Raw genomic sequence first — 12,572 nt, 5'->3', positions numbered from 1 at the left:
GCGGTACAGAAGTTGTTTGCAAACTGTTGTCATAGAGGTGGGATTGTTACAGTGAAGCTCAGTGAGTGTGAGCACCTCTCATCAGGGTTTCTGTTTAAGTGCGTCATTGTTGCCTCTGAGCTAGAGATTGGGGTGTTTAATTAAAACTTAATGCTGATCTAAATGACATCACGTCTTTATGAGTGAGCACCTTTAGCATTTGATTCCAGCGTCTCTCATTTGCTACACTTAAGTAATAAAGATTGACAGAACTAGGGATGGGTATCGTTTAGGTTTTATCCAATACCGGTGCCAAACCGGTACTTTTGAAACGGTGCTGGTGCTTAAACGGTGCTCGAACCGGTGCTTAAAGAATGGAGAACACAAAATTGGTCCTAAAACCTCTCATGTTCAGGTGTTGTTGTTTTTTTTGCTTTTGTTTTTTTTATGTAAAAAGATAACAATGTTAGCCTTTTCTGCAGCTTTTGGGACATATATGGCATCACTCTTGGCTGGAAGCAGTGCTTAAACAATGGGGGGGAAAAAATCAAACTTTGTCCAAAAACCTCTCATGTTTAACTGTTTTCCACTTTTTCTTTGGTCATTTTAGCCTTTTTGGCCAGGGTGAAGGGAGTATCTGCCATCAAACAAGAAGACAGCCGCATGTAGCTATGATGATGTTTGCTAGTTCACCTTACATGCATTAATGTAATAACGTGGTTAGCCTACTCACGCAGAGAAGAACGGCTGCTGCTGCCGTCATCATCCGTCATCATTTCTGTTACACTGGCAGGGCTAGGGGCCAGTGTTGCCAACTCCTCAATCGCTATTGGCTGTCCTAAAAGTCGCTAGAAGTCGCTAAATGACGTCATCGCCTAATTTGCATAATTGGTCATGCTAATCTAATTGTAACCTATGTTGTTGGAGAGAGAAATAACATCGTGGAAGAGACATAAAGTGAGTAAAAAAACGTCCTAAATGCATTTAGAGTTTATTTAGAACTACAAATTAAATTTCTTTTAGCAATTATTGTTTTTTCTTAATGTCACAATTCCAACCCTGCTCCTTTATCCGGGCTTGGACCGACAAGTGACCCGAAATAGGCACTCTGGTGGAGTTACTTTGTGTGTGTGTGTTTATAAGTAGTTTTAAACCTTGTGATCCACAAAACAGCATAAGAGTAAAAGAAGAACTGACTGTGTTACAGCACCCGCTGCTTGTTGAGAGTAAAAGAGATAAGCGCTTTCACTCTTTTTTTTTTTTAGCGACTTTTTTTTTTTTTAGCAAAAAAGTCGCTTTAGCAAAAAAGCGACACTTTTTTTTTTTTTTTTTTAGCGAAAAAGTCGCTAAGTTGGCAACACTGCTAGGGGCCAGGGCCCGTATCCCTAAAGATTCTGAGAATCCTCTCAGAGAGCTCCTAACTTAACCTAAAAATTCCTTGCCAGGAGTTTTAGCTTAGAAGTGATTCCAGAACATTTTCAGTGAACTCTGAGCAAGGAATGGATGGAAAATCCTATCTTAGTGAGGAGGTGTGGTTGACCCCGTTGCTAGGTATGAGTCATCATTTCAAAAGCCGTGATTGGTTGATCCTACAAGTTTGATGGAAATGAGCTTTTGGTGATAATGAGCAAAGGATGTACCCTCAAATCAATAAACATATTATATACTCTAATCTTATGCTGACTGTAATTGTAAATAATATTTCACATTCAAGAAAATATCTGGAAAATGAATAGTAAGCTGTAGGGGTTATAGCCATTAGAATCTAAAATATGTGAAAACTTAAACTCATTACACCCTGTTCAAATAATGATTCGTGTCTTATTTGCTCATATTAATATCCTAGCTGGCATATTTTGTACTTTCACTCCCATATGGACCCCGTTGAAAACAAGATGGCCTATCTCAAGAGGCTGTCCTTAATGAAGTAGAAATCACAACGTTACAAGTCCAGTGTGGTCTTAACGAGGGTAACACGGCTCAGCTTTTAGCAATGTCTGTGATTGCAGACCCAAGTCATCACTGCTGCATTGTTGCATTTTCCCGGTTGCCAAATACCTCGGGGTTGTGATTACTTTCGTCTCCGGTGTAATAGCGTTGTGGCGTCGAGTTGGTGAAGTAATTGCATCTCTAAGGAGATCCACCACAAGCATGATTCCTGCACGATCCAATCTGTAGCATCTCAATAATTCCCTGTCATCCAGTGTTTGCAGGACATCTCTCCTGCCTCTTCTGTTGGCCATTTTGTGCAGCTGCTTAGGGGAACTCCTAAGCCACTAAAAGTCCTCTTCCCTGCTCTTAGCAGATCTCGCCTTAGGAGCCCTTTTAAGCGCTAGGAATCTTGAGGAATAGCTTTTATATTAACTGGGATTGTCGTGTCACTTTTAGGGGAAATTCTAAGAAAACGTCATGACTCTGAGAATTTTCTTAGAATTTGGCCGCTAGGAGCCACTTTTTGCACAAAGATTCTTTAGGGATACGGGCCCAGGACTCTACTCTTCGGGTTTTTGGGGGATGTTGCTAACTCCGGGTCGATAACAGGCATCACACCCACAGTAGATGTGCTTGGTGTGAGGTCTTGCAGCAAGCATTTCTCGGCTTTTAAAAAAACGTTATGCGTCGCCACGTGTTTCATCGGATTTGAGGTGTTACCTCCTTTGACAGTATCACAGTATCAGCTTAAAGCACTTGTTACAGGCTGCTGAGTTTGCATCTTTTGCTGTGAAGTACAGCCAGACTTTTGACCGCTTTGCCTTGGGCATTTTTAATCTGTAGCTCTGCTCTAAAAGAACGTACGTACCTGGACCCGCCTACTATCCTCGGAAACGTAAAATGATTGGCTAGAATCTAAAGTGTATCACAGCTCAGGAAAAAAAAAGCACCGAAATGTGCGCTGCTTTTCGGTCTGGTTACTGCCGTTTATGTCAGAACCGGTGCCATCATGGCACCGGATACCGGTACCCATCCCTAGACAGAACTACTGCACAACATTTCTTTTAACGCTGAGTTCAATCAGGCTAAAATGTTTTCGTGTTTCTGGTATCTGAAAGTCGGGCATTAGCCAGAATCATTGAGGAAAAACTCGGATGTCAGCACTGCATCTTAAGGTTCACTTGTCCTTTATGTGCAGTTGGTGTGTTGTACAACTGCAAACTCTTGTCAGGCATTTATTCTTTTCCCACCATGTACGATATAACAGTGACTGAAGGTTTAACAACACTGGTATTGTGTCCAGTCATTATCTATAGATGTTAGGCACAGACTGTATACGAAAGATGGCTGCTGTACTATCACACATCAGCTTGTAAAGTGCTGCTTGAAGCGTTTGGTTTCACGTCTTGGTGGTTTGAAACCAGAGGCCTGCACTACAAAGCAGAATTTTGGCTTATCCAGATAAATTTGGGGTTAACCCTGGTTTTACTTTGTACTGGGAAACATCTGCATCATTGCAAACCCAGTCTGCTCCAGTGCAGGTCAAATGGTTCCATTTATTAAGGGAATAAGATTATAACATTTTTTAAAACAGCAACCCATCATGCCATGATGACACATGTCAGTGACATTACTCGAGGTTCTGGGACTCTAGAAATAAAGTATTGATCCATCCAGCTCTACTACTAGGACCAATAATTTACTAAATTAATTTCATGTTTTAGTCTATTAGCTGAAACTAGTCACTGAGCCCAAAAATGATCAGAGGGCCATTTTCCAAGACTTCAGAACATCTTTTTGACAGCCATTGTCATCGCCCCCTGCTGGCCATTAAAAAGAATGCAGGTTTTAAAACACTTTAATGCTGACTCCACTTTCCAAACTCATCTGCAGCTTTGTTTTCTTTTTCATACAGTCCATGGTCAATATTCATCCAGATAATTAATGGAAGAATTATTTAACATGCATCTTTAGTTAGGTGTTGGTCATGTTTTCAGACTTAGTGCACTTGATATTTGTGATGAAAACCCCAAAGCAGTTGCGGACCCTTACACTGAAGCACTAAGTAATGCATGTGGCACAGTGAGTCTTTTTAGATTATTATTTTTTATCAGTCAACAATTACATAAAAGACAAAAGGAGTCCTGAATTTCAAAGAGCGAGTCACATACCCTTCACAGTAACAGGGCTAAAATGCATAACAGCACCACTGTAGATACAGAATTTCTACCACATAGATTTTCTGCTCAGCAACATGCCCAGCAGGTTTATTCTGATGTTGTTATTGGTCTGTAGCATGGACAGTACATACCTGTCACGTGGATAAGTCCAAACCACAGGTGAGTGACAGACTATGAGGAAGTTGGTTTTTTTGCATAAAAGTCGCAAAGGGTGAGTCGCGTTTGATTTCCAACTCTAATTACAGGTAGACCCACAGTTATAAAATAAGTTAAACTTAGAGATCCAATAAGGACTTCAGTCAACTTAGAAATATTTAAACGATGCAACTTTTTACAGACATGGGAGCAAACACTGGCCTTTAAAAAAGATGAAAGAAAACTATACCAGCAGCAGTGTACAGGCCAAGGACATCCCTGGTCTTAAAACAGTACTTAGCTGCAAACACCAAAAAGAAACAGTCTGTCTACAAGACAAACGATCACATGTGAGCCTGTAAAAAAAAAAAAGTCGCTGTTTAACTTCACTGAACTTAGCATCGACATCACACCAACAGGAATGCAAATGAGGCCGCGTGTGCCATCCTCTTCTTTGGAAATGGCAAGGGTCTCTCCAAAATTGAACAATGGCATGTGTGTGAAGTCAACCTGTGGCTGTAGCTCAGTATGATCTTCATGAGAGAGCAGTACTGGCCAGTTTAAGTCAGTTTGGTCTGTTTCTACATAGCTTGTTCCCTTTAAATGAGGAAGAACTTTTTAAATACAGTCTCTTTAGAAAAATAGAAGGTGCATATTCACTGTTTGGTGATGATTTCCTGAGACTTTTCAGTGCAAATTTGCTCACACAGTGAGGGACTACTGGCTGTAAGTGTGTCTAGGAGAGAGAGCGGCTTGTCTTTGAGTTAAATGTCATCTAGGAAACAAGAACTCAGGGAGGGGGGGGGGGGGTCAGTTTTGAGGAGTGGAATACAGAGTGTGGTGCTGGTGGTTCTGGTCTGGAGGATTGTTGGCAAATAGGAGCGGCGCGGTCTCTGATCCGTACCAGCTGTGGGGGAAAAGCAAGAAAAGAAGAAGATGAGAGCTCTTCTCACACTTCTGAAACCCTGTGATCAGCTTTAAGGTAATGACCTGCGTGTATCAGATTTTGTGGTGCTTGTACCTTATGTTTGAATTTGAACCATTGGCCCATGGAGCGGGTATGTCCTCATCGCTGCCTTGAGGGTCGTCAAAGAAGTACGGCCGAGGCAGGACCCTGTTGTTTATAGCCATGATGCTGTTCTGTGAGAATGAGATGAAATAATGTTTCGAATTAAAAATCCTTTTCCCTACACACAAGGTCTTGAATAATCGGGCCCTATGTTATCTTAAAAACCTCAGTGTACCATATCACCCCATTAGAGCACTTCGCTCTCAGTCTGCGGGCTTACTTTTAGGTTCTGTGGTTACTTAAAAGTAGAATGGGAGGAAGAGCATTAGTTATAATTAATCTCTGGATCTCTTCCACAGCGTGTCTTCTGTTCTGTCTCCCACTTTTGAACCCAACCGGTCACAGCAGATGGCTGCCACTCTGAGCCCGGTCTACCAGAGGGTTCTTCCTGTTAAAAGGGAGTTTTTCCTTCCCACTGTTGCCAAGTTCTTGCTCACAGGGGGTCATATGATTGTTGGCGGTTTCTCTATATTACTGTAGGGTCTTTACCTTCCAATATAAAGCACCTTGAGGCGACTGCTGTTGTGATTTTGCACTATTTTTTTGAGTAATAAAGCAGTAAATAATTGTATTTAATACAGTCTCAGGTGTCATTAGTAGATTTTTAGTTCGGGACATTACTTTCACATCCACTAGATTTACCTCTTGAGCAGGCCGGCGAACTCTGAAGATAAGGATGAGGAGGCCAGTTGGAAGCAGCTCCCACATGAAGAGAATGGCACCGAAGACCAGGTAGTCCCTGTCGCCGAGTTCACTCTCCAAGTCCGCCTTAAAACAAGTAAGTGCAGAAAGTGCTCTTTAGGGGCACCTTAATTGTCCAAAGTTGTTAAGCAGACATGAAGGCTTTGGTACTGGATCCTTACCTGGTCAGAGACATTATACCAATCATAGTTAAAGGACTCCACTCGATACTTCTGGGACAGAAACAGGACGGTCAGGTTGTAGCAGGCTCTGCTGGCAAACAGGAAGATCACTGCTCCTCCCAGTGCTGCTGTACGCCACACTGTGGTCCCCTGGTCAGGTTAAAAAATAAAAACAAAGTTAGCCTGGAGTACTGTCAAAATACAGACATCCCCATCGCTCTTTATGGTAGTATCCTGGCTTTTCTGTGTCCAGCATCACATTTTTTTTCTGGCTATGCTCAACATTGCTTTCATCCATTATATCACTCAAGTAATGTTGGATCCTACAGTTCCCATAATGCATCTCAGTGCTTATTACACAGATCTGTTACAGACATTGGTGCAGGTTGTCTGTGATCCAGGTTCTGGTAGTTTTAAGCACTTGAGCTGAAGGTAACTGGACTTCTTTGTAGGCTCTCGTGAAGACGTCTCACCTCTCACCTGAGGAAATGTCTTTTGTGTAGCTAAAAAGGAGCCTCGCTGCCTTTAACGCAACACCTAAAACGATCTGTTGGAGATATGTAGTGTAGCAGCTCAAGCTGAGATAACCCCGATGATGTCAAAGTGATGTCAGTCCCGTGATCTTCTCAGACTGGAGACATGACACGCATTGTTTTTCCAAGCAGCTCAGGACTAAACATGAGTTTAATCATGCGTGTGCTGCTGTTAAACTTGGCTCGGTTCATCAGGGCTGGCTCAGTACCACTTCTTCATGTTTGATGCTGATACTGACATACTTTGAGTAGATACCACGAGATTTCCTTTCTTAAACAGCTAGCTTGTCTAGACACATCTGAGCTGCAGATGCATCGTTCGTTGAGTATAAACTCCAGTGCAGTGAAGTCAATAGTGAGTGCAAGATTAGCATATCCCTATTTTTCTCTCTGGGGAACAACGTTGAACACACCCTGCTGATCAGGTGGATGCTGGCGGACCGCGAGTGTCGGGTCAGGAGCAACAGCGTGGAGGCCAGCAGCACTGCTTCCAGGATGAAGAGCAAGTCGTTGACCACAACTCGAACCAGGACTAGATTCCAGGTGCGCTCTCCCCTCTCGCCATCGCTGGTTCGTTCCCCGAGTGCAGCGCACACCACGTTGACGCAGAAGAAGATGGCGTTCAGCGCACCGTACAAACACCTTGCTGCCCACCTGAGGAACATACATACAGGGGGTCCAATCGGGACGATTAGGGCTCATAACAATAACATAACGAGGCGCTTTTCTAGATTTAACAACAGGAAAATGATGTAAAACTTACAGCCCTCTGTCCACTTCTCTCACTTTCACTAATACCTGCACAAAGACACAAAGACACCCACATAAACATAAAGACACAAAGAATGCATCCTGCTCAAAACACAACAGGCTTGATTAAGATCTGATGGGGGCAGAACTGCAGGTAACACAGCCGAGTAGTCAGTCCTGTTATACTTCTTTGAAGTCTGTGGCACGAGCATAATAGTCACAAGAGCTGTTAGCCTTTTTTTTAATACGATCAATTAGAAGGAAGTTGCGTGAAAGGGAAAGGAGCTACAACATCATGTTTCACAGTAGATTACTTGAACGGCTGCACCAGGCTCCAGTTTAAAATGAACAGTGGTTATTTTGAATTGTGAATCATGTAAAGACCAAGAATAAAAATGTGGCGCTGAGATAGAGCAGCTTCGAACATTTTGAGATTAAATCAGTCTTTTTATGAACAAGGAGAGAAACCTGGAAAAATATTGGCATGGCAAATTAAACAATTGGAAGTGCAGAAAAATATAACGTCGATTATAAACAGCAAAGGGGAAATGATAATGGATCCGACTGAAATAAACAAGGAGTTTAGAAACTATTATGAAAAACTTTATGAATCCCAGGATAGATCAGATCAAAACTCCAGAAATGCGTTTCTGGATAAAATAAATATTCCTACTATCGCTGACGATGTAAAACAACAATTAGATGCAGAAATCATCGAAGAGGAAATAAGCAGGGCAATTAACAATATGAGATCAGGTAAAAAAGCTGGACCAGATGGATTCCCAATTGATTTTTATAAAAAATTTAAAAGTAAATTAATGAAACCGCTATTGGAAATGTATCAGGAATCATTAAGCAAAGGAAGTCTCCCTAAATCAGTAACAGGATCACTAATCATTTTGTTACCTAAACCAGGAAAACCGAGTAATGAATGTGAAAATTTGAGGCCGATAAGCTTACTTAATTCTGATTTTAAGGTGTTAGGTAAAATATTAGCAACACGTCTGCAAGATATTCTCCCCTCAGTAATTCAAAGAGATCAAAACGGTTTCATATTGGGGCGCCAAGGTCTACATAATGTAAGAAAAGTCTTTAACATTATAAACGGACTAAACAATTCTTCAGAGAGGGCCTTACTCTCACTGGATGCTGAAAAAGCATTCAATAGGGTCGAGTGGCCTTATCTTTTTGATGTTCTGACTAGATTTGGTTATGGAGATGTGTTTCGAAGATGGATACAATTATTACACTCAAATCCAACTGCTGAAATCTTGACAAACAAAAATATCTCTAAACTAATAAGGGTGAAACGGGGATGTCCACAAGGCTCACCGATAAGCCCACTGTTGTTTATATTAGCTATAGCCGTACGTTCGAGTTTATCATTGACAGGAATTATGGTAAATGAAGTAGAACATAGGATTTCGTTGTACGCAGACGATGTAATAGTATATCTCTCTAAAATAACAGAATCTATACCTGCTCTGCTTAGATTGATAGGGGAGTTTGGTCAAATATCAGGTATGTCATTAACAAATCTAAATCATCCGTTTTATTACTAAATGAAGAAGAAAGGAAAAACCCACCCATAGTAACATCTCATTTTAAGACAGTAAAGGACTTTATGTACTTAGGAATAATGATTTCGCCCAAATTAAGTGAGATCGTGGAAAATGACTATGAAAGACTTTCTAAAGAAATAACAGAGATAGTGGACAGATGTATCCACCTTTACCTTTATATTTTTTCTCAGACACAGCAATAAACTTGATTAAAAAGGCAAAAAATCCAATGGTAAAGAACATGGTCCAAGTGTTGTATGGTGTAAAAAGATATAAGAAGGAACCTGTTGTATTGTCACAGTTTACACCGATGTGGGGAAACCAGGATTTCAGACCAGGAAGAGAGGATAAAGTTTTTAGACAATGGTCAATTAAAGGACTACAAAAAATCCAAGATTTGTATGCAACAGATTCTCAAGATATTTCCTTTGATATGCTTAGACATAAATATAATATAGATAGAAAGCAATTTTTCAAATATCTCCAAATTAGAAGTTACATTCGAGCAAATCAAAATAATACCTGCACCAAACCACCAAAATCAGAATTGGAAGACATAATTAGCAAAAGCAGTTCAAAAAAAGGGGCAATATCAGAAATATATAAATTGATTAGGTCCAAAACATCTGACAATTCGTTGGGAAGGTTGAACGCCTGGAAAAATGATTTAAAGAAGGACATATCCACGGAACAATGGGCATTGGTTTGCGCAAAAGCTCATAAACAAACTATTAATTCTAGACTAAGGTTGTTGCAATACAAATGGTTAATGCGAATATATGTTACTCCGGAAAAATTAAATAAGTACAACTCTAATATTCCAGACACTTATAATAAATGTAATGAAGATAAAGGTAACTTTTGGCATTGTATTTGGGATTGCAGGAAGATAGGATCCTTTTGGGCTGCAGTAACACAAACTATCAAACAAATATTATCCAAAGAGGTTGTTTTGGATCCTGGCTTCCTTATTCTGGGATTGTACCCAGAAAACATGAGGTACACAAAAAGTGACAGAATGTTTATTGATATGGGTTTGTTACAAGCAAAAAGATTAATCACACTAAAATGGAAAAAAACAAGGGAAGCGAGTATCACACAGTGGATAAAACAAATGATGGTGGCTTTGCCATTGGAGCGGATAACATGTATACTGAAAAGGAAATTGGATGTTTTTGAGAAGGTGTGGAGACCATTTGTAAATTTTGTAGAAGGATTTGTATTATCTGAGGAGGACGAGGACTGAGGGCAATGACATTTGATTTGGGATAATGACAAATTTAGGCCTTTAACGGAGTGACAAATCTGACGACTTTGTTGCTTTCTTTTTGCTGTCTGAGAGGAGTGTATGTTCATGTAGTATTTAGAATGTTGGACTGTTTGCAAGTCATTAAAATGTAAAAAATAATAAAGATATTGTTGGAAAAAAAATGTGGCGCTGTAGCTGAGGACACATGATCCACTGTAAGGGGCTCTTGTGTTTTCCTCTGACTAGTTTTATTTGTGCTTTTATCACCACGGCTGTACCAGAGCAACTCTTTTTACATTCTGAGCAACATTTTCTAAATGACACAAGATTTTTAAGAACGTTTCCCCATCCACATCCCTTCAACCTTACCTGAGTGAAGTACAGGTTAATGAGGCTGAGAGTGAAAAACTGCAGGCAAACGGGGAAGCAGTAGAGGAGCCAGAACACTGCAACGGGGAGGTGGTTGGCTTGCAGGGCATCATGGAAGTAAAAAGAGAACAAGGTGGTGCGAAGGGCAGCCCACAGCAGACAGAGGTACAGGAAGCCGCTCTGGTAGCTCCATCGCTTGTGTCCATAGATGTAGAGGAGCCACAGCTGCACGTACACCACCACAAAGAGCCCGGCGTACAAAGTGGTGTAGAGGATGGTAAAGCTAAGCTGGACCGAGGGGGCGACAGCAGGACGCAGGGGGGCCGGGGATGGCGAATTGGAGGAGTTGGCAGGAGGGGTGGCTGTAACTGGGGCTTCCATTGGACTACTGATGTGATTAAATAGCTGGCATTGTCATCATCATCATCATTAGAGAACCAAAGCTTATCTTCTCTGTCAGAGGGGATTACATGAGACCTGAATGAAAAAACAAGAAGTTAGAAGATGGGGAAAAAAACAATCTTGATAACACAAATGTGATCAGAGAACCTATCCTCAGTGTCACCCCTGTGTACCTTGATCATATCCCTTCACACAGTAGGACAGTGGCCTAAAATACACCTCCATCCTTTTGTGTGGGCTGTTTGATCAAGAAGAATGATGAGAACACTGCATGTTATCACACGCAGCGTTCTCATGTGATAACAGGCCCTCTCCAAATCACTTGCCTCAGGTGACATGCAGGCACGTTTACAACTACTGTGCTTGTAACAGAAATCATTACGAGGAAAAAGAAATAAATATATCCTCCTGAGAACTAGCTTATTCATTTATGTCCTCTGTAATAGACATTTGTTTTTGGTCTACATCTTTTGATTATTTGAGCTACCCTACTAAGTCCTGATGTACTTAATAGAGGACATCCTGGGCTTTCCATTAATATCTCATGTGTTTTCCTGCCTACAGGGCAGGGATAGCTCAGTAAGTAGAGTGGTGGCCCCATGATCGGAAGGTCGGGGGTTCGATTCCCCTGAACAACTACCCTGAGGTACCCCTGAGCAAGGTACCGTCCCTACACACTGCTCCCCGGGCGCCCAGTGGCTGCCCACTGCTTCACTGAGTGAATGGGTTAAATGCAGAGAGGGATTTTCCCCACGGGGACCAATAAAGCACACTTTCTTTCTATTTTAGCTTCAAAGAGGCAGAAAAACACAAAAAAGTTCAATGGGAAGATGATTTTTTCCTCGGTTTTCAGAACAACATACTGCAAAGTAGATCAGTCGACCAAGTAGTGGCCTGTGTGGTCAGTAGTGTCCAAGCCTTTGATTCATATTGTAGTACTGTGATATAAAATATCTAACCTCGAAAGAAAAATCGAATCCGATTTCAACAAAACTATATCTTTTCAATCAGTCATGCAGTTGTTATTAATGATAACAGCAGAACATTAAAGCAGCATAACACAGTAACAGCAACAATCGGCCACATTCTGTCACACTTCCGTTATGTAATTGATTTGCTTTTATGCTCTTGAGGTTCCTTTGAGCTTTACAAAAGCATAAACAACCGGCTGTTCCGCTCAGGGTCTTCAGCCACAGCCAGGCTAACTGAAAGTAACTGTGAGCCAGCGCTAATGTGAAGTGTTGCTACTGCCAGCGGTCAGAGGCCGTCTGCTTCCTCATTAGAACCATAAAACACGCAAGACACCCGCAATAATTTATTAACAACAAAGACAGCGCTTACCTTTCGCGAGCAAGGACTCCTGGGATGTGCAGCCGACGACGGTAATCCCTTTTTGGTTTCCGCATTGTGTGACGTGAGTCAAGACTTGTGGGAGGAGCCACAGTTTTGATTTCAACCGCCAATCAGCGAAGACAGGAAATCGCGGTTTTTTCAATTTGTTGTTTACGTATGGCGTGAAGGTAGGTGCATTCAAATCAATTTAAAGATT

At 41.3% G+C, this 12,572-nt stretch overlaps 1 protein-coding gene across 1 annotated transcript; it reads right to left on the bottom strand.

The window, feature by feature from the left end:
• Window positions 1-3,998: 3,998 nt before the first annotated feature.
• Window positions 3,999-12,428, bottom strand: gpr137 (G protein-coupled receptor 137). The gene is made up of 8 exons (XM_085473287.1): window positions 12,365-12,428; window positions 10,622-11,098; window positions 7,455-7,489; window positions 7,105-7,345; window positions 6,159-6,308; window positions 5,938-6,063; window positions 5,248-5,366; window positions 3,999-5,133 (listed from the first exon to the last, which is right to left on the bottom strand). The coding sequence occupies exons 2-8, from the start codon at window positions 11,000-11,002 to the stop codon at window positions 5,037-5,039; spliced, it is 1,149 nt and encodes a 382-aa protein (XP_085329413.1). The 5' UTR covers window positions 11,003-11,098; window positions 12,365-12,428; the 3' UTR covers window positions 3,999-5,036.
• Between the last annotated feature and the right edge of the window lie 144 nt (window positions 12,429-12,572).

This window comes from Copadichromis virginalis, linkage group LG2 (genome assembly GCF_057382275.1).
Source record: "Copadichromis virginalis isolate Kocher_CV1m ecotype Utaka linkage group LG2, C_Virginalis_male_GT1.1, whole genome shotgun sequence".
Classification (NCBI taxonomy): domain Eukaryota; kingdom Metazoa; phylum Chordata; class Actinopteri; order Cichliformes; family Cichlidae; genus Copadichromis; species Copadichromis virginalis.
The sequence above is the reverse complement of the archived record's forward strand: the minus strand, read 5'-3'. Positions and strand labels throughout refer to the sequence as shown.